Source organism: Vulpes vulpes, chromosome 14 (genome assembly GCF_048418805.1).
Source record: "Vulpes vulpes isolate BD-2025 chromosome 14, VulVul3, whole genome shotgun sequence".
NCBI classification, from domain to species: domain Eukaryota; kingdom Metazoa; phylum Chordata; class Mammalia; order Carnivora; family Canidae; genus Vulpes; species Vulpes vulpes.
The window spans coordinates 73490077-73512578 of NC_132793.1; the positions used below are offsets into that span (position 1 = coordinate 73490077).

Consider the following 22502-nt stretch of genomic DNA (forward strand, 5'->3'; position numbering starts at 1 on the left):
TTTTTTCTTTTCTTTTTTTTTTTTTTTACCATTTCTAGAGGTATGGGCCATATTTCTAGTGATCGTGATCCAGTGATCCAAGTCTTCCTTTTCCCAAGCAGAATGTAAATTAAAACAGTATCTTGGTTTTCAGGTTTTATCTATCACAGATCTCAAAGCCACATAGATCTGGGAAATAATGAACAAGGTGAAGTTTGGAAAGATGACATGAACTGAACAATTAAGTAGGAATATGGAGAACATGTATCTTAAATATCAAGAGAAACAGACTCATACCAAATCACTTCTTTTAATATCCTATAGTGAGCCAAGGTATTCACTTAGTAATAGCCAAAATGGGAGGAAATGATGTATTTGATAAAGCCAAAGTCTGAAATAAAACAGGGTGTGACTTGGTGTTTCTAATATTGCCTAATCAGGAGGTTTAGGTATAAGAACAGAATTCACTGCTGCTTACCATGATGAAGCAAGATCCCTTAAACCCTGCTTGAGTGATCTTGCCTGTATTTAATCTAACCTGAATTCACAAAGTGTGTACATTTAGAATCATACTACATGAAAGAGCAAATATTATGGGGCAAGAGTAGTTGGAAGGATCTCTGTAAGGGATTCGGAGAGGGACTGAAGAGATAAGCTACATGAGTGTGAATGTAGCTCATTCACTAGTTGTGTGAACCAGCAAAATTTGTGAATAATGATACCCACCTCAAAGGATTATAAAGATTGCTGAGTGAGGTACTCTATGTAAAACACTTTACATAAGTGCCTACCGCATTGTAAAGCTTGACAAATATTAGTGTTGTTAATACCTAAGAAGTCTGTGGTGTGGTTTGCAAGAACTGAATGTTGTGTAAGTGAACCATGTAACACTGCTGAACAATCAAACATTTTTGACTTACAAACATAGTAGTTTCATATATTTCAATCTAATACGTTTCCATAAAACTTCCCTATTTCTCTCACTTTTGTCTTTTGTTAGGGGTTGGTTAGGGGGAAAGAATGGGAAGAAGGAAGAGAGAGGAAGAACACCTTAAAAGAAGGAATGGAAAGGTGGGAGTTTATGTAGTAAAGCCCTATGGAGCACCTGGAACAGGGTAGAAGCTGAGGAGGTATAGTCCTGTCACCCTTTGCTTCCCCTGCTCCTTCACCTCCTACCACAGCCTTTTAGTGAGCTCTCTAGGTCTTTAGGAAGTTCCTGAGACATGGATGTGACATATGTCTCCTTGTGTCAAATGACAAATGCTCCTTTAAAACAAAGAAAACAACCAGACTATAGAACAGAGCTGGTACCTCCTAGAAGGACAGACGAGCCAAGGCAAGAACAAAGGAAGCAGTGCAGGAAAGTTGGGGTATAGGGATAACTGTTCCAGAGGCCTAAGAGAAAGTGCCCAGAAATGGATTCTTCCTTGACCATCCTTCTCTGCAGACTACTTACTTTCATTATCAGAGTGAGCTCTTTTTCTACCTCTCTCCTAGAACATGAACCATACAGAAGAGCCAGAGTAAATGGATATAGTATTGATGAAGCCTCTAAAATTTCTGGGCACCTCAGCCTCAAACACTGCACCAAAGAACAATATTCCATGGGTCAGTATCCTTAGCCAAAACTCCCCTCAACCCAGAACAATAACTTTAGCCCTAAGTAGTGTCCACAGGACTACAGACAGTGGTTAAGGTTTTCCTCAAAGAACTAAAAATCTCATGAGTTTTAGAGGGAGGATAGAGTAGAAGGTAAGCATAGAGTGGTAGTAGCAGACCATAACACAAAAATGTATTCTTAACTTTCTTTCCTTTTTTTTATAAAAAGATTTTATTTATTCATGAGAGACACACAGAGAGAGAGGCAGAGACAGAGGCAGAGGGAGAAGCAGGCTCCATGCAGGGAGCCCGATGTGGGACTACATCCCAGGACTTGATCCCAGGACCCTGGGATCACACCCTGAGCTAAACGCAGACGCTTAACCTCTGAGCCACCCAGGTGTCCCCTTTCTTAACTTTCTTAACATTGGTCCCCAGTACCATAAACAACTTGGGTCTTAAAAGCTGGGTGAGGCTAACGGATATCTGCCATGTAGTAGTCAATAGCTCAGCAACATGGGGAAGGGAATCCTTCTATCCTCTGTCTCAAGAATTTAGGTTCAAGGAAAAAGACCTGAGAAGTTTGGAAAGCCGATGATAACGAGACTATAAAATTATTTGTCTGACAAGGAATCTGGTTTGTACATATATCATCTTTTTTTAAAAAAAGATTTTTTTATTCATGAGAGACACAGAGAGATAGGCAGAGACACAGGCAGAGGGAGAAGCAGGCTTGCCACAGAGAGCCCAATGTGGGACTCGATCCTGAGACCCCAGGAATCATGACTGGAGCCAAAGGCAGACGCTCAATCACTGAGCCACCCAGGTGTCCCTGAACATGTATAACCTAATGACAATACTGCTAGCAGGTAGCAACTACCACACAGAATACTTATAAACCTTTAGGTATTGCAATATATAGGATGGAGCCAGTTGGTTTCAAAGACTTTTTGAGTATTCCCAAGTAAAATATTTGAAGTATGTTCTATATCTTTGGCGAGTATACATGACCTTAGTTAAGACTGTATCTACCATATACCTTAATACTGGCAAAGGCCATAGTCAGCACCTGTCTTAAATTATGTTTTTAAAACAGCTAAAGAAGTTAAGAATGTATCCTAACTCCTTATTACTCAAAACTATTTCAAGATAAAATATAATAGTGGCAATAATTTGTCACCTTCCTTTTTTTTTGCCATACTTCATTGAGAGGACCCAATTATTTTGGAAAATTATGAAAAACAAATGCAGTAGTCCCCCCCACCCCCATGTTTCTATTTTCAACAGAAGGAAATGACACTGCATGAATGTTGCAAGCCTCTTTCTTGAGACTGAGTCTTTTGTCAAATCCAAGAGTGCAAAGACATCATATTGGCATAACCTTAGTAGGTGAAAAACAATTGTGAAGATTTAGGAATGCACTAAAAAAATATAGTAATACTTTTGAATGAAGAACACTCTTTGGCACACTTCCTATTACATAACTTTCAACATTTAATGACAAAAATCCAGCCAGTGAATACTGCAACACTTGGAATTTGTTTTGCAAAATGTGCTAAAGTGTGTGAAATTGCAATACATGGTAGCCCTACTTTTTTCACTTTTCATCATCTTCAGCTTATGTACAATTTTTTGTAACAGGATTATTCTATTTTTTCCAAGTTACTGAATTTCAAATCTTGATGGTGTTAAAAAAGACTAGGCACTCTAGAGAGATGGAACTGTTTAGAACCAGTAGTTCTGTACACTGTCTCTCCTAACCCATTGGTAAATGTTTATGAATAGCTAAGTTGGGGGATCCCTGGGTGGCGCAGCGGTTTAGCGCCTGCCTTTGGCCCAGGGCGTGATCCTGGAGACCCGGGATCGAATCCCATGTCGAGCTCCCGGTGCATGGAGCCTGCTTCCCCCTCTGCCTGTGTCTCTGCCCCCCCACTCCGTGACTATCATAAATAAATAAAAAAAAAATTAAAAAAAAAGAATAGCTAAGTTGGGATTTTAAAAATCTAGGGCAATAGGTTAAGAAAACAGTCATTGCTTCAGACTAACTGATGTTAAACCAATAACAGTGTCAAATACTGTTAATTTGAGGCCCCATTTCATTTATTATTCTGGTATAAGAGACCACATCGCATAGTGTTACTGTTGTAATGACTCTGTTCATTGAATTATTTTGGTACATGGCATGTAAGCAGTTTGTGAACCTAAGCATGCTAGCCCCTCTGCCTGGGAGTGAAGTTTCATATGGTAGTTTGAGTGACAAACATCTCAGAGCTTGCTCACATTCCTCTGTGGAATAGTCACTTTTGAGAGAAAGAGGTGCGGCTTCGTGGTCTGAGAACAGGACTGTCAGCCAGGAACACAGAGTTCTCATCCTGGAACTATTTCTGTTTTATGGATCAAATCATGCTAATAAATCTTTCTACGACTCAGTTTACCCAGTTTAAAAAGCTGGTTAGGAAAATCCAATTAATAGGGATATATTAAGTATTAATAAATGGGTATCTGTTAAATGATTTGAAATGAAAAGTGGTATGAATGTAAGATTTTTTTAATAAACTAGTTTATGAAACAAACAAATAATAGAAAAATTTTGTCCTTTGGAAAAATTACCCCAAAACAAAAAAATTACTTTTATGAATTTTAATGTTTAAATAGTTTATTTTAATTTTTCTAAATAAATATTTTCTACTCTAAATGTTTTTCTCTCTCTCTTTCTTTCTTTTTTTTTTAAAGATTTTATTTTCAAAGAATCTCTACACCCAATGTGGGGCTAGAACTCACAACCTGGGGATCGAGAGTCTCATGCTCTACTGATTGAGCCAGCTAGGTGCCCCTAAACATTTTTCTTTTTAACGTTAACATGCTAAGTATTCTACGTGATGCAAATAATTAAATCATCATTAGCTTCCATTTACACATAAAGAGGTAGTTTCTTTGTTCTATATAGCAAAGGAAAATCTTCTTTGAAGTTCCATGCACTATAAGAATAAGGACGTTATTAAACTTAACGTTTTACAGAAAAAATTAAGACCAAAGAAATGTATAGTCAATCTAGAGCTTTAGCAGGGTGGTATAACACACTGCCTGTTTTAAATTGATAAAGACTTCTTCTAAGAATAAGATGCAGGTTCCAAAAAGAGAAGATTGTACATATGTACACAAACAAAACAAGGGTAGGAGAAGAAAGACCTAATGATTAATTGTGGTGTTCTGTATCTGAATGAATAAGGTAAAAAGAAAAAATCAACCTCAAATGCAAATGTTTCATTTTGGTGGCTCAGCTAGCCAGTATTCCCCTACCCTAAATCCAGCCCCCAAAATTAATCAGCCTATGTGTGAGGTTAAAAAACAAAACTGTAACTTCTAAAAAATATATTATGGTTCTTTACAAGAAGATTTAAATCTCCTATCTTCCCCTTTCTTAAAAAACGAAAACAAACAAAACAATGGATCTTCAATTCTGTATCTGGGATCTCAAATTTGGCTGTGAATATGTGTTTCAAATCTCATTAATTACAATATTGGCCCCATGAGATACAGTTGCTGATGCAAAGAACACTCTTTGTACTCAAAATAATTTGAACAAGGGCAAAGAAGCATTTTACTTACATGTGTAAACATTAGGAGGAAAATAAAACAGAGATGGTTCAGATAGCTGCTGAGATGTTTTAGTGATAATTGATTTGACTACCACTGAAGCTTTAAGGTTACCATGTATAGAAATAGTCATGTTTTCACTTGGTATATTTGTTGGATAATAACAGTCTTGTGAAGTTAAGTGACATTAACTTGGCAAGTTCGGAACTAAGATCTTTCAGCATTTTATTCTTTCTAGACACTAAGACCAAATTGTTCTGAATTCCATACCCTACTGGGCAGATCTATTATTTATTTTTTAAATACCAGAAAATACGCCATTACTCAAAGGACTCTTCCATGTAATAAATCTGAGTAAAAACTAATCAAATGAATAAATTGCAGCAGTAGACAGGAAATAGCCTCTCTTGTTTTCTCTTTGTTTTCCTTTCTCCTTAGGAAATAGTACATTAAACCATAGCTACTTGTGATCTTGTACTATAAGAACACATGTGGTCGTACTTTTTCATCCTATTAACAAATTTATTGGCTCACTGGATAGAAAGTAAAGTCCACTGTAAAGATGCCTTAATGCCTTACATGGGGAGGGTCATCTGCTATGTAAACCACAACCTAAGAATCTTGTTCTGAGATCTGATGGTGTCCATTGGCTGTCTATAAGTGGATACTGAAGAGCAGAGTTAAGCAGCCCTAGTTACACAAAAGAATCGCCTGGAGCTTACAAAAAATAACAGATGCCTGGGTCCATCCACAAAATTTCTTAGTGAGTTGGTTTGGGGTGGGGGGTCCCAGATCTTGTATTTTAAACAAAAGCCAACTAAAAACAAATCCTCCTAGGGTAATTCTAATGTGCCATGACTAAGAACAATAGAGAACCTCAATACTAGTGCAAGGATGAGAACTAATTTGTTATTTAGATAACAGTACAAAGCCTACTCTTGGTCTTTAATGGAAAACTTACCTTAGTCCAAGTGTGGGCAGGAGCATGGATTAGCAGCTGCCATAGCTCTGTCTTTGACAACATTCTGTAAGCGTCACTTTTAGGGAGTATTCTGTGGGTCATGATCCTTGAGATGCTGATAATTTTCTGGGTTAAAGCCAATGAAGATTGATAACTGAACAACAAATGACATATGGTAACTCTGAAGGTAGAGTCTATAAACAGTGGTAGCCTTATTCATATCTGAACATTTTGAGCAGAAGTTCATCAAAAGACTTACTCACTCAGCATCACTACTTCCTTCTGAGTCCATGAATGCCATGTCTCCACCACCAAATCACCGTGGTTCACTGTAAACTGAAAGAGGGATTTTGAAATAGAAATGACAAATGACTTCTCATGGAAACTAATCAGCTTAAGCCTAAGTGATTTTTTTTTCATTTTCTTCATCCTCACTTCCATGGGTTGGATTTTTGTCCTTTTAATAAGGACACTTTTATTTTGCTTGAGTCTTTCTACCATAATGTCAGTCCTCTATTGTTTTTGCCATCTTCTTTTGCTATCATATTGTTTTCTTCATTTAATCTTATGTCTTTTATTCTTTCCTATCTTTCTACTTTTTCCAACTAAAAAAATTCTCTAACACTAGAATAGCAGTCCCTTTTTCATTTTCCCCCAGGTTTTGATTTATGTTTGGTTACCAACCCCTTTTCTCAGTCTCTCTCTTTCTTACTAACTGCCCTTCCTTAACCTTCTGTTGATGTTTCATTCCTATCATTTGCTGTGGCTGGCCATATAAACCCATTTCTTTCCATTCCATTTATCCCTATAGCTCCATGTGCATTTTTAGGGTGCTACTACTAAAAGCGTAAACCTCTATGTGAGAAATAGAAAGGTAGCTCTCCCAATCTACATCCTATTTTCCCTCCCTCCCATAGCCGTTCCATGTCTATTCATCTGTTCCTGATGTCTCCTCAGTCTGACCCCCACCTGCAACCCCTCTTCCTCTGTCATTCCCTATTTGATGCCCATGTCTTCTTTCTAACCCCATTTGCACTCTGTCTGATTTTGCATCCAAGGATCTCCACAAGATAAAGGATGGAGTTCTATCGGGAGCCAGATTGTGTCTCTCGAAAACTTTCTGCACATCTATTGAAACGGGATTAGGGGCTTTGATCCTGAAATATTCCTAGGCAAGCCTGTCTGCTGTGGCACAACTTTGCCCACCTTGGAGGAGGGCTGGGGCCTACTCCGATGGACGAGGGCAGGGGTGTCTTTAAAGGCCTTTAGTGGCCCTTTCCACTTCGAAGGTTGGCAAAAGTGGGCATCGCCCAAGCAAGGCTGGAAAAGCAGAGCAGGTGGGGATGCCTGGAGCCCTGTCCTGGGGCGCCCGGCCCGGCAAGGCCCGGCCGGGGAGTGCTGCGCGGGTGCCCCGGGGTCGGGGCTGCGGGGCCCGCCGTCCGGGGAGGAGGCGCACCCCGGGGGAGGCGAGGCAGGCCCGAGGCCGGGTGTTCCCCGGGGAGGCAGGGCGCGGCCCCCGGGGCGAGGCGACGCCACCCCCGCGGCGCCGGGCCCAGGCCCTCCCCGGGAGGAAAGGCGAGGCGCCCGGGAGGCTCCCGCAGGAGGTCGAGGGACCCGCGCGACCGTCCCTCGCCAGCCGGGCCCCTGGGAGCCGGGCGGGGGCGGGGGGGACGACACCCCAGGGAGCAGGGCTGCGGGCGGCAGAGGTCACCCCAGGGTACGGGCGCGGGTCGCAGGCAGCAGGGGCGCGGGGCCGGGGGCGGGCGGGGGCTCCCCCGAAGGCTGGGGCCGCAGGTCTGCCCGCCCAGCCGCCGGGCGCCCCGAAGTCTGGGGCCGCCGCGGCTCCAGCTCCGCCGGCTCCTCCCGGCGACTCCAGGCCGCACTTTCCCCTCCTCCCGGCGCCTTCTCTCCAGTGAGGAGCCGAGCGCGGGCGGCGCGGGGGGAGGCGCGGCGGCGGAGGGAACAGCCAGTTGTTTAAAATCCTTCTAGAGCAGTTTCTAATTCCCCCCTTGCGCCGGGGTTCGGAGGGGGAGGGGGGAAAGAGAGCGGGAGGAGGGAGGAGAAGGGAGCGGGAAGGAGGGAGGGCGCCCGGGAGGGAGGGAGGGAGGAGCCTGCCGCTCAGGCTGGAGCCGCCGCCGCGCGCCCGGCGGGCCGGAGGGAGGGGAGGGCTGTCAGTCTCGCGCGTTGCCCGGGCGAAGGGGGCGGAGCTCCGGCGTGGGGCGGCCAATGGTGGGGGTGGCTGCGTGGGTCGCCATGGGGACGGGGCTGTTCCCGGGGAGGCTGTGATGGGTTGACAGGTGCGTGACAGTGGGAGCTGCTCTCGGCACAAGCATGTACGGCAAAGGCAAGAGTAACAGCAGCGCCGTCCCGTCCGACAGCCAGGCCCGGGAGAAGTAAGTGTCTCCGCTTCTCACCCACCTCCGCCTGCACACGCGCGCACACACACGCACGCACTCGCACACTCTCGGAGACACGCAGACCCAGACGCTCTCGGCCCGGGGAGAGCCGGGGGTGCGCCGGCAGGGGGAGGGGTGCGCGAGGCTGGGGGCGCGCGGGGCGGGGAGCGGCTGCCTCCCGGGAGGTGCCCGCGGGGGGCTGCGGGCGGGCGGGCGGGGGCGGCGCTGCTGCGGCGGAGGGAAACTTGTTTGGGTGACGGGGGGAATAACCCGCGGGCTCGCCTCCGCGCAAAGTAACTTTAGAGCCGGGGTCCGGGGCTGCGGGGACCCGGCGCGCTGCCCAGGGCGGCGGGGAGGGCGGGAGGGCGCAGCTGCGCGGAGCGGGGCTCGCGGCGGGGGCGGGGGCGTCCGGAGGGCGGGCGCGGCGGGCGGCGGGAGCGGCGGGAGCGGCGGGAGCGGCGCGGCGCCGGGCTTCGCGGCCGGGATCGCGGGCGAGGCGAGGCGAGGCGAGGCGAGGCGAGGGCGGCGGTGCCGGGCGCGCGGCGGGCGGAAGCGGGGCGCGGAGCGGCCGAGCGGGGCCCCGCGGGGCGCGGAGACGCGCGTGCGGGCGTCGGGCTGTCCGCGCGCGGAGGGGCCGCCGGCGGCCGCGGTGCCCGGTGCCCCGCGGGGCGGGCTGGTGGGCGCCGGCGGCGCCGCTGAAGTTTGGGGGCCCGGGACGGGTCGGGTTCCCGGGGAGGCCGAGCGTGCGGGCGGGCGGCGGGAGGCGCCGGGGCGGGCCGCTGCTCCTGCCCCCGGCCGGCACGCCCCACTCTCCGCCGCGGCCCGAGAACTTTTTTTGGAGACTTGGTGCCTGGCAGACGCCGGGGGCCGCGGGGACGGCGGGGGGCCCCCGCGGGGCGGCGGCGTGGGGGTCCGGGCGCTGCGGCGGCGGGCGGGGGCAGGGCTGGCCGGGGTCGCGGGGGGGCGCCGGGGGCGGGGGGCAGACACAGGTGTGGGCTCGGCTGGGGCCCGGGAGGCGGGCGGGGACGGAGCCCTCCCGGCCGGGATGCTGCCGCGGTCGCGGCGCGCTGCGAAGCGCGGCCGCTGGCTGCTGTGCTCACGTACTTGTAACGGGGATTGGGTTGTTGCTAAAAACGAGAGCGAACCGCGGCGGTGCCCCCCGAGGAAGAGCCCGGCTCTGCGCGCCGCGGGTCGGGGTTCCCGCCGCCCCCGCCCGAGGCTGAGGCCCCGCGCCCCGCCCCGCCTCCGCGAGGGGTTCGCGCTGCGGGAAAGTGAGAGCATCTCTCGGGAGCTACTTTGCTTACCTTGCGCTTGGAAATAGCTGCGTAAATAAAAACCACACACTCCGACAGGCGCGTTTCCCTCCTGCTTTTAGGCACTTGGTAGTCGTCTGAAAGTTTCTTGTGCCCTAGGGATGGGAACATTTCCTAATCTTCGTGTTGGCAGCAACACACAATTCCCATAAGATTTAGGGGTGGCAGGCCTTGCTGTAGCAAAACAAACAAACAAACAAACAAATGTAACGGGGAGATGTTGGTTTGGTTTGGTTTGGTTTTTTTCCAGAGGTATTTTCCGAGGAGCTACCCTTGGGAACTAGTTGATGGGCTGTGAAATACACAAAAGACAAGCAAGATAGCCTGATGAAGAAATAGCAGTTACTAGAACTGAAGTTTTGAAATAACAGCTCAGTTTATGTGCACTAATCATTTGGCTGCATAACCCACCTGATAAGATGAAAAGCAAGATGTTTTAATGATTACAGAGTATTGGGATTTCCTATCACTGAGAGTGAAGGGATTGAAATGTATTCAGGCATTTGGAGGTGGTTGCTGCAATTTGAGAATCAAAGTAATTTTGTTTGGATATTGGTTACACTCCCAGGAATGGTTGGATCTAGTCTGTATCCTGGTAACTTTGTAAGAAAAAAAAATTTTTTTTTTTTTTAATGATCTGAAGATGATAATGAGAATGTGTTGGGTCTGTGGTCCTTTCTAGCCTAATTCTGTGATCCTGTCATGAAAACAAATAACTGCCACTTATGCTGTCCAGTCTACCAAACCGAACACCAAGTGGTATCTCCTCTTGAAAGCAAAGTGGTGAGGGTTCTGCTAGATGGTGCTATTTGATTTAAATATATTTCTTCCATTCATTATAATTGGCAGCGGGAATCCTGGACTAGTTTGCCTTATGAACTAAATATAGATGAAGAGGCCACTTTTGGGGAATTGACAGTCGTTCTGGGTTAATTGTTGTTACATCAGTTTCTGGGTGAATGTTGTTTGAATCTAAGACAAACATTGAGGTAGATTCCATTTTATAGAATAAACTTAGTTTCATTTTGATGGGAGAGTTGATTTGATCACTCAGTGTTCTCCTTTATTGTTCACTTGGGACTTTAATGGCACTATTCTACAACAGTGTGCTAACTTCCGAAGATAGGAATTTTGAAGTTATCTTTAAAGTAGGTGTTACCAGATTTTAAAAAAAGAAGAAGAAAATTTAAGGTGGCACATTTTAAAAGGTACCTGAGCAAAGAATTCTCTTTTTAGTAAGAAGGTTAGAATTTTTCTGATCTTAAAAATCACAGAAATAACTTGTTTTTCAGTATTAAAGATGTAAATATTTTATTTTAATAAAAACATTCTGACAAAATTGAGTTATGATGAATAATGGCATGCGTATGAAAATACTGGTTTATAATCTATCAGGAAATGTGTTTTCTAATGAGTTCATGGCTGAGAGCTGACAAGTGCTTACCTATGTTATTATGTTTCTGCTTTCTGTTTCACTAAGAATTTACTGTGAAGAATACTTGAAATTAATTTGTAGGTTTTATCCAGTAGCTATAGTTTCAATACACAGTTCTGAATATAAAAATGGCCAAAGGTTAATTGCTTATTTTGTTGTTTTATTTTTTTTTTCTTTTTAAGAGAGAGGGGTGGGGAGGAGGGGCAGAGGGAGAGGGGGGAAAGACAATCTTAAACAGGCTTCACGCCCAATGCTTGGGCTCCGTCTGATGACCCTGAGATCACGACCTGAGCTGAAATGAAGAGTTGAACACTTAACTGACTGAGCAACCCAGGCACCCCTGTTTTGTTGTGTTGAAGACCAGAAGAATCAAGTCTCTACAAAGAGTTAGATTAGTTTTAATTATAGAAGGAGTGATTGAAACCCCTCGGTGGGAGGTGGGATGTTTACATAGAAATTTAAATTCTGATTCTGTTAGGTCATTTTCCCCCTTTAGCAGGTTTTCTTTGTAACACTGATCACAATTATAATTAAGTAACTATGTAATTGCTTGTTTAATGTCTAGCTTCCTCTAAAATGTAAGTTTTTTGAGGGCAAGGGATGATACTTTTAATTTCCTCTCTTAAGTGTCCCTGACATTAAAGATAATGCCTTCAAATATTGAAAGCACCAAATAAATAAATGAAGATGTTAGACTCAAAGGAATTTCTTTTCAGTGTGGATTTTTTTTCCCCCCAAATCTCCAAAATAAGGACTTTGGAAGTTTGAGTCCCATATTATCTAGCTTAGTTGTATTTCAAAAACAGCCAATGGCAACAAAACAGTAATTATTATTTATTTTTCATTCTATATGTCAGTCGCTGTGTTCAGCATTTTATGTATATTTTCTATAATTCTCCCAATAATTCTGCAACATAGTAATTTTTTTTTCTCCATTAAAGAAATAAGAAAACTAAAACTCAGACTAGTTAAGTAACTTACCCAGGGACACCTTGCTAGCTAGATTTCCAAAAATGATTTCTCTACCTTTAGAACTTGTAGTTAAAGCTGAAAGATATATTTTTTTCAGTATACCAGGTTGCTTTCCTGATCTAGGGTAGGATGCTACAGGTTTAGGGAGCAGTATTACATAATCAGATGTAATAGACTTTAAAGATTTGATCACATAGGAATTCTCAACTCGTGGTGCACCTTGATGCTTACACCTTTCAGTTTGACAGATTGCAGATCTGTGTGTGGTGTGGGCAATGTGTGGACCTGTTAGGAGTGAAAGTTAGAAGCCTAAAATAATGAAGAATGCTTGTTTCTTCAGATTTTTTCTTCTGGAATTTTGTTTGACCACTTAAGTTTTGAAATTAGACATTGTAGCTGTGAACGATTACTGTATGAAACGTTGCTTGAGTTTAATCCATTCAGTGTCCCACATTGCCACAGAAAGAATAACCGGCACCTGTAAATAGATGAGTGGTGATACTGCTCGTATTAAACTAACGGCATCTTTTAAAATTATGTAATAGCACAGAAATAGGAATCTTCTATAAAGCAAAGTTAGACATAAGATACACATACCAAACAGTGACATCATATTAAGTAAACTTGTGAGAAACTCGAGACATCAAAGTATGCATCTTACCTGGGGCTCTGAAAAGTAACTTTGGTTTTTCAGTTATGAATCTTTTACTTGAGTATACCAAGAAACAGATACCATACGGTCATTTTTAAATGGGTAAGTCTAATGAACATTTAAATACTACTCCATATAATAGAGCGATTTTAGGGATTGGTATCTGCCAGCATCACCTTATTCCCTGTTTTTATTATTGTCACTCACCTAAAGAAATTATAAAATTTTTTTCTTCCTTCCTTTGTGAAGGAAGTAAAGTTAAGACAAATGAAGTAATGCAAATCTCTTTAGAAACTTGATTGATTGGGGGATGCCTGGGTGGCTCTGGTTGAGAGTCTGCCTTTGGCTCAGGTCATGATCCAGAGTCTGGGGATCGGGATCCAGTCCTTCATCGTGCTCCCCATGGGGAGGCTGCTTCTCCCTCTGCTTATGTCTCTGCTTCTCTCTCTGTGTCTCTCATGAATAAATAAATAAAATCTTTTAAAAAGAAAAAAGAAACTTGATTGATTGGGCAGTTAGCCGTTAAATCAAGATTTCTAAAACTAGTGAAGGAGTGCTTTTTTGGGAATGAAATTTTCTGTATTACATTGACTCTACCCTTCCCTATCCCCAGGATGTTTCCTTCAAAATACGAAATAACATGTATCTAAAATGTCATCTTAGCTATGAGAGTTTTTCTATTGATTTGTCTCTTTTCCATTATTGTAGAAGAATCTAAAATCCAACTTTTTTGAAGGAACAAGTCTAGAGAAAAAAATATGTAAGATATTGAGAGTTAAATTTTAGTGTTGTTTATCCAGTGATTTATTTTTAGCTCTTAGAAATGGTTTTAATACTGTAATGTATTTTTTCAGTGCTGTGAAAGAAAAAATGAAAGGTTTATTCCCAGGCTTTAGAGGTAGTTTGCTACATAAAACCAAATCAGGATGAAAATGTCATTAGAAAAAAAAAAAAGAAAATATCATTAGATTTTAGTCTCTCTGTAGAAGAGGACCAAATGTATGTCACATCTTCAGTTATTACTAGAAAATAGAATTATTATTATTTTTTAAGATTTTATTTATTCATGAGAGACACAGAGAGAGAGGCAGAGACATAGGCAGAGGGAGAAGCAGGCACCCCACTGAGCAGGGAGCCCCATGCAGGACTCGATCCCAGGACTCCAGGATCATGCCCTGACCTGAAGGGAGACATCGACCACTGAACCACCCAGGTGTCCCAATAGAATTATTTTAAAATTAAAACGTACACTGTGGGCAGGGGTTGAAATACCCAGGTTGCAGTTTATTAACATTTCAACCTAACAGTTTAGAGTTAAAAGTAAAATTTGGGAAAAAATAATTTTGAATTTAGAATCTTCTTCTAGAGAGATTACAGCTGTTACATTAATGTTGGGGTATAGGATTGAGAATTAATGCACTGGACTTAGAAGACATGATAATACTTCTTGGACTGCATAACTTAAAAATACGTGTTGAAGATAATTACATTTTATTTTGGAGTATGTAGAGATATTCTCTATTGTGTGTACATTTGCTTTGGCATTGGTATGGGAATGATATGAAACGTTTGCATACTGGAGACATATTGTTGATTTGTATGTAATATGTGAGCCTCTGTAAATGTGCTAAAATATTAATCTTATTAACAACGTATTGTTTCCCTAGGGAAGGTCTTAAAATAGCATTGGAGCAATAGAATAAGATGTATTTGTTAATATCTGAAGAGAGTTTGGAATAAAAAATAAGTACTTATGTTTAGATTTTAAACTTTGCTTATCTGATTTTGTATATATTTTGCCTATTTAACATCTACTCGTGTAAAGTTTTGTTAGTGTATGTATATAGCTTAATATGGCTAGGACTGTGCAAGTTACTTGACAATTATACCAAAACCCCATATATTCTACCATAAACGATCCAAAGAATGGTTCACCAAAATTTATGTCCTGCTCGTTTTCAGTAATATTAGAGAAATAGTAGAGGCTGTTCTACTATTCTTCCCCAAACTGTATAACTTATTCACTCTGTGAGGACATTGAAAAACAGGTGGAAAAATGGTCCACCTAGGGAATAACAGAGTTTTTCCAGGTGACTTTTAATAGCCCTACAGGCTGCCCAAATAAATTTGTTTGGTCATAATGGGTAACTGGTAATTTTTGTCAGAGTAGGTTAATAGTTAAAGATTTTTGGAAAGTGGAGCTAATAATATTACTGTAATATTGACAGAACTAAAAATGTATTTGGACTCAGAAGCACCTGCACAGTTCAATGCAATGAAAGAACTAATATTCACTTCTTGTTCATCTTTAAAAGAGTAACTTAAGTTGCTTTCACTTTTTAGTAATGATGAAACTACCTTGACATTTTGCTTTAAGAATTTTGATGATTCGGGGATCCCTGGGTGGCTCAGTGGTTTGGCGCCTGCCTTATCCCAGGGCGCGATCCTGGCTCCCGGCATGGAGCCTGCTTCTCCCTCCTCCTGTGTCTCTGCCTCTCTCTTTCTCTCTCTCTCTATGATAAGTAAATACATAAATAAATCTTAAAAAAAAAAAAGAATTTTGATGATTCTATTTCATGTAGGACCCGAAACATCTTTCCAGTAGTAATGAGCCATCGTTAACATTTCAAATCACAGTTCAGCTTGGAGTAAGCTAGAACCAGTGACCTGTCTATATTCTATTTTTGATCTTCTGTATTAATTTTGCTTTGTGGCATATCATACAAATAGTTCACAGAAAAAAGTGTAGAGATTGAAGTATAACCCTTTATTTTTTTTCCTATTTTTAAAGTTTTTTTTGTAATTGTAAATATGATATAGCTTTAATAGCTAATATAGTTTAATTATTAGTATAATCTAAACCATATTAAAATGCTGATGAAATACTTGTGAAGGTAAGAATAGTAGATGAAAATTTATATGTGGCTCTGTCCATGTAAGTTAAGAGGAGTTGATGTTAAGAACAGACTTTTGCCTGAAACTAATACGGTTCTTTTTCTTTATTTCTTTCTTTTTAAGATTTTATTTATTTGAGAGAGAGAGAAAGGGAAGGAGAGGGATCATGGGCAGGGAGAGGGACAGAGAGAGAAGCAGACTCCACACTGAGCAGGTATCCTGTTGCAGGGCTTGATCTCAGGATCCTGACCAGGGCCAAAGGCAGATACTTAACCGACAGAGCCACCCAGCACCCCTATATGGTTCTTTTTCTTTAGTGATCTGATTTTTCGCTTGATTCTCCTTTTATTTACCTATTCAAACCTGAGAAAGAACCAAAGCTACTTTATCGATAGAAGAAAGCTAGGTAAATGAATTGTTCAATTGAAAATGATTTTATTTAAATAGAATTAAAATAAATGTTTTCTGTAAAATAAGAAAATCCTAAATACTTCATAAAGAGTTTGTGGAGTTTTGTCATAGAAAGTTATTCTTTACTATGAATTGTCATTTGAGTATTTTGTTTGTGTTTGATCCATTACTTGCATTGCTCTCATTTAATACCTTCAAGAATTCACTAGACCTTAGGTGCCATCTTTTGTTAATGTTACAGAAGAAACAGAGCTTAAGAGTTTATCATGCTTTTGGTGGCAGGTATTAAGACAGGAGATAGAAAATGGTTTAATTGATCAGTGCTTAAAAATAAATCTCACACAGCAGGATGTCTGGAAGAGATAGTTTCAGAGTTGATTCAGTCACTCAGGAATATCAGGGTTCAAGCTCTGATTCTGTGCCATTCCTCGTGGTTTCTCTCTCATCAACATATTATATTCCCAGTATCACTTCCTCATACGACCAAGTCAAATGCAGGAGGAAGGCTTTTCCTTTTCGTGTCTCATTAATCAGGGAGGAAAACCTTTTTTTGAAGTTGATTAGCAGATATCTTCTTATGCTGTATTGAAGAGAATTGTAAAATTCCCTATCCTAAACCAATTACTGGCAAAGGTAATGGGATTACCATAATTGGCCTAAGTCAGTCATCTTCATCCTCTGGATTGGAAACCTTGCTCCCTTGTACCCGAGCTGCCTGAACGAAACTGAAGGTCTTTGGCAAGGAAGATGTATTTTTTTTTTTTTTTAAGGAAGATGTATCTTGAGGATATGGAGAGAATACAATGGGTCTGCTTCTTTCATGGGATTTACTTTCAAGTTTGAAGGGAAAACATGTAACAATAAATAAGTAAATAAATACAGTAGGCAATTTCAGATAGTTGTAAGTGCTAAAAAAAAAAGGGGTAAAATAGTAGTAGTAAAATAGGGTAGTATAGAGAGTGACTGAGAGGCTGCATTAGACTGGGTGGTCAGGGCAGGGTTCTTGGAGAAGGAAACATTTAGGCAGAATCCTGACTGATATTTAAAGTATCAGTCATGAGAAGATTTGGGGTTAGAGCATTTCAGACAGGTCTCAACTATAATTGAGGAAACCTGTCAGCATCAGCATAATTACTCAAGGATATATAAAATACGAGTCAAATTTGGGATAAGGACCCTAGCTTAATAGAATACAACCAGTCACTGGTTCTAGCTTACTCCTGGAGCTTGGTTTTGTTTTTTTACTGAGGAATTGAGTGGTGGGTCTAGTTTATCTGGGTTTCCTAGGTAATAAGATTGACTGTTATTTCCTGAACCCCAAGGATGCACTTGTTCCAATAAGGACATTAGAGCATATGGCTTTTATAATAACATTGATAGAAATAGCTAAGATTTGTTGAACACTTAAAACCTATTGTATTGACAAAGGATGGTACAACTGATGTAATTATTTCTCATAAATTTCCCGGGTTGGATTAGACTCCCTTATTCTTTTTTTTTTTTTTAAAGATTTTATTTATTTATTCATGAGAGACACAGAGAGAGAGGCAGAGACATAGGTAGAGGAAGAAGAAGCATGCTCCCCTCAGGGAGCCAGATGCGGGACTCGATCCCTGAACTCCAGGATCACTCCCTGAGCAGAAAGCAGAACTAAACCGCTGAGCCATCCAGGCGTCCCTAGACACCCTTATTCTATGCTCTTATTGCAACCTTTCCTTTTTCTTTTCAAATGTGTCATAAATTAATGAATTATTTGATAATGTTTTGTTTAATGCCTTATCTCCCAGTTAGATTGGAATCTCCCCGAGGACAAGAACTGTGGCGTCATCTTCTCCAATGTATTCCACTCCTTAGTAGTGTGTGGAATTCTGATTAGAAATTTGTGGAATAAATGAATTAAGGATGTAACCTATTATAAATATGTTGCAACATAAAATCCCTACACCTAGTTTATTTTCTCCTCAATGTTTTGATATTATTGAGGATTGATTACTATGTAATTTCTAAAGAAGAGTTTTCTATAATGTGGACATTTAGTGGTCATTTTGTAAATTTTAGGACTATAGGTGATTACCTACCTAGTCATATTACTCAGAAATGCATGTAAATTTTTAAATATATATGTTTTAAAATTTATTTTAGAGGGGTGCCTGGATGGCTCAGTGGTTGGGCATCTGCATTCAGTTCAGGGTGTGATCCTGGATTTCAGGGATCGAGTCCTGCATCGGGCTCCCCTCGGGGAGCCTGCTTCTGCCTCTGCCTTTGTTTCTACCTCTTTTTCTGTGTGTCTCTCATGAACAAATTTAAAAAGTCTTAACAAAATAAAAAAATAAATGAATAACATTTATTTTAGAGAGAGTGCATACCTGTGTGTGAGTGCTGGGAGAGGGGCAAAGGGAGAGAGAGAATCTTAAGCAGAGTCCACACCGAACACAGAGCCTGATGCAGGGCTGGATCCCACGACCCTGAGATTATGACCTGACCTGAAGTTAAGAGTTTGTTGCTTAACTGACTGAGTCACCCAGGCTCCCCATGTGTATATTTTTAATATGAATTTTGGATGGAAAATCTCCTTTGTGTCTCAACAAATTTAATAATATGAACAGAAGTATATTTTATAGTTTCAAGGTATTTAAATGTACCTTGTATTACTTAAATCACGTAATTGAGATAGGTGATGATTGCCATTGCCTATTGAGATTTTTAGGTGGAAATTGACTTACCCAGCTAGGATGATAGAGATAATATGTGGCAGAACTGAGCCGTAGTAGTTAGATTGTTTGGGTTCCAGGGTCAATGTATCTTTAATTATACTATAGCTGCCTCATTTAAAATGAGAGATTGGGGTATGGAGCCTACTTAAGATTCTCTCTTCCCTTCCTTCCCCACTCCCTTTCTCTCTCTCTCAAAAAAAAAAAAAAAAAATAAGAGGTTCATATATATTTTATGAAGGCTTGTGTATGGATTTGATTCAACAGAGAATCACGGATTAGATATTGGTTTACAGTTTATGTCAATACTTTGGTTAAGTGAAAAATATTATATTGTGAGTTAAACACAATCTTTCTTTTTTTTTCCTTTAAAGACTTCCTTATTTTGTTTTAGAGAGCACGCACATGCCTGCATGAATCTTGGGGATGCGAAGGGGCAGAGGGAGAGTGGGAATCCTAGATTAGACTGCCCAGTGAGTACAGAGCCCCACGTGGGGCTCTATCTCAGGACCCCAAGATCATGACCCCAGCCGAAACAAGAATTGGCTGCTCAACAACTGAACCACCAAGGCGCCCCAGTTAAACACAATCTTAATCTTACACAAATACAACTCCAAAAAAATGCTACATTATAAATAAAATCTGGTATTTGTTTGAAATCTTTATGTTTTTGTTTTATATAAATTAATTAGTTTGGGATTTAGAGTAGTTTGAATTTTTAATTTGTGAAGGTTTAGGCTCTGTGATCAATGAACTCTTCTCTCTTCCTTTGCCAGTTAGCTTCAGTTTGCAGTGCTGAAATAGCAATACGGAAAGGAAAGGTTTTTTTGATTTTTTTTTTTTTCCCCTTTTGTACCTCACTCTAAGGAAGGGAAAGTCCTTTGATATGGATTAATGATAGACTCTTTTTTTCCTTTTTTATCATGATAACATATATATGAAAAAATTTGCCATTTTAATGATTTTTAGGTGTACATTTTATTTTATTTTTTAAAAATATTATTTATTTATTCATTTATTCATGAGAGACCTAGAGAGAGAGGCAGAGACATAGGCAGAGGGAGAAGCAGACTCCCCTTGGGGAGCCTGATGCAGGATTCTGGACCCCTGGATCCCGCCCTGAGCTTAAGGTAGAAGCAGATGCTCTACCACTGAGCCACCCAGGCGCCCCTAGGTGTACATTTTAATGGCATTAAGTACCTTGACATTGTTTTGCAACCATCACCACCATCCATCTTGAGAACATTTTCATCATTCTAAACTGAAACTTCATACCCATTAAATAACTCCCTATTTCCTCTTCCCCCCAGCCTCTGGCAACCACCATTCTATTTTTTGTCACATGAATTTGACTATTCTAGGTACCATGTATGAGTGGAACCAAGCAGTATTTGTCTTTGTGTGTTTGGCTTTCTTCTTGCTTAATCCCTCCAGCAACTTCATTAAGTAGATATAATCCTCATTTTGCATAGGAGTAAACTGAGTTTCAATGAAGTTATATACTTTGTCCAAGGCCATAGTAGGTTGCATAGGCTGGATTCAAACTCAGGTTTCTTACTTCATTGCCCATTTTAACCATTTTGCCTGAGTGTTTCATTGCTTAATCTGGGGAAAAAATAACGGAAGTTGTGAGGGTGGTGAGTGGGAGGGGAATGCTTGGATAGTTTTCTTTACATGTATCCACCATTTTTAGTTGGGGTGGGAGGCAGTAGAAAAGAGAGGCACTAAGGAAAAAGATTAAGGAAAGCATTTTACACCTGCTAAAAAGGTGGGCAGAATTATATAGCTACCAAAAGTGTTCCACAAGTAGCTCCAAATTCTTTAGCTGATCTGATGTCTGTCTGAGATTTAACAGCTTAAATGTAATGCTTGTCAGAGAAGAAGATGCCAGTTGAGCCCAGGTTATAATTTTAGATAAAGTTGTGTCTCCATTTGTTTGTTTGTTTGTTTGTTTTAGAGGTGAAGTACTCTGGCCTAAGTTGCTTTCCTTCGTAAATTTTAGAGTCAGAAATAAACAGATGAGGAATATGCAATGTCTTGAAAAAAAACTTCCTCCTCTAATTATGAGTCTCTTCCAACCAGCATATGGCCTGTTGGTTTTTTGTTTGTTTTTGTACTAGGGCATCTGGAAAGTTCCATGTGCTCCAGGAGCAATAGTACAACCATACTGAGTCTAGTACTGTAGTATTGTAGCACATTTCTATAGTACAGACTATTAGAATAAAATAGAAACAATTCCTTTGTTTCATTTTTTTCACAGTATCATGAGCTATTTGTCATTTATAATTGGATTAAAATTATGTGATGATTACATTTTATTCAGTGCATTTAAGCAATAGCAATTATTAGGAAGCTATTAAAGGTGTTTCGATTAACATTTTTTTAACCATGAATTAAACTGACACTGATACAGTTATTTTTTTTCATTTAGAAATACTGTAATGGAAAAATCTGAGTGAAGTTTCTTACCGTCAAATACATTACATGCACACACACCCAAATATGTACGTGTGTATGTATTGGGAATACTTTTCAGGTAGGAATTCATCTTAGGAAATGACTTACTAATCTGTTTGAATTCAAAATGGTACTGGGTCAATTTTGTAAGTGAGTTGGATTTATAAATTCAGGGCAAAAAGATTTGGGTGTTGGCAGGTTTTTACTAAACATTAAAGGGTGCTGATGCTTTTCTTTTCTGTAAGATGGGTACAGTGTTAGCAAGAGAACTCATAGCAAGCACTGCCAAAAATGCTACTAGTTGACTAACGTTTCTGTGTTTGTACTAGTCAGATCCCCAGTAGGTTAGTTCCTTTGAAGGAAAACTGGGGAGAGTTTAGTGCAGTTATGTTTAAAATTAAAACCAACCTGGGATGGAGGGACACCCCAGGAATTAGCAGCAAGGGAAGCCTTACCCTTCTTAGTTCCGAAGTGGAAAGGGGAGAGGAGTTAACCAGAATCTGGTGAGTGCTATGGTCATTGCAGAAAGGCTGCTCTCCTGGACCTGTGATTTTACCATGAGGGCCATAGCCATTGTCACACCCACTGTAATCAGAGGCTGGAGGCCTGGCGGGGAGATCTTCCCTCTTTCCTGCCCTCTGATCAACTGATGCCTTCTTTTTGTGGAGCCCAGCTGGAGCCCAACTGGAAGCCAGAGGGCAAGGGAGATGAGATACTCTGTAGAAATAGCCTCCCAGATCATGTGGGGCAGAAAAGGTAGAGTAGGTCTAGCAGGACCAATGAAGAATATTCAGGACAATTTTAATTTTTATACATTTGAAGCAGTTTCTTTTCTTCCTTTCCTTTCCTTTCTTTCCTTTCCTTTCCTTTCCTTTCCTTTCCTTTCCTTCTTTTCTTTTCTTTTTTCTTTTTTCTTTTCTTTTCTTTTCTTTTTTTCTTTTCTTTTCTTTTTCTTTTCTTTTCTTTTATTTCTTTTCTTTTCTTCTTTCTTTCTTTCTTTCTTTCTTTCTTTCTTTCTTTCTTTCTTTCGCATAGAATGGCCTGAGAAAATGGAACTTTGAAAAAAGTTGGGTTTTGTGAAAATACCGCTTAACATTAATTTTCAAAACCCACTTAAGCATTTT

General features: G+C 41.3%; 1 protein-coding gene across 6 annotated transcripts in view; it reads left to right on the top strand.

The window, feature by feature from the left end:
• Window positions 1-8326: 8326 nt before the first annotated feature.
• The window catches only part of SSBP2 (single stranded DNA binding protein 2), a 282750-nt gene continuing 268574 nt past the window's right edge, over window positions 8327-22502 (top strand). For 2 of the 6 annotated variants that reach the window (XM_025992949.2, XM_025992951.2), the window contains exon 1: window positions 8331-8529. In XM_025992949.2, coding sequence (XP_025848734.1) covers window positions 8468-8529 — 62 coding nt within the window. In that variant the 5' untranslated portion in view covers window positions 8331-8467. Of the gene's footprint in view, window positions 8648-21352; window positions 21458-22502 lie in introns of all 6 variants that reach the window. The other 4 variants (XM_072736884.1, XM_072736886.1, XM_025992948.2 and 1 more) reach the window with 4 other exon arrangements.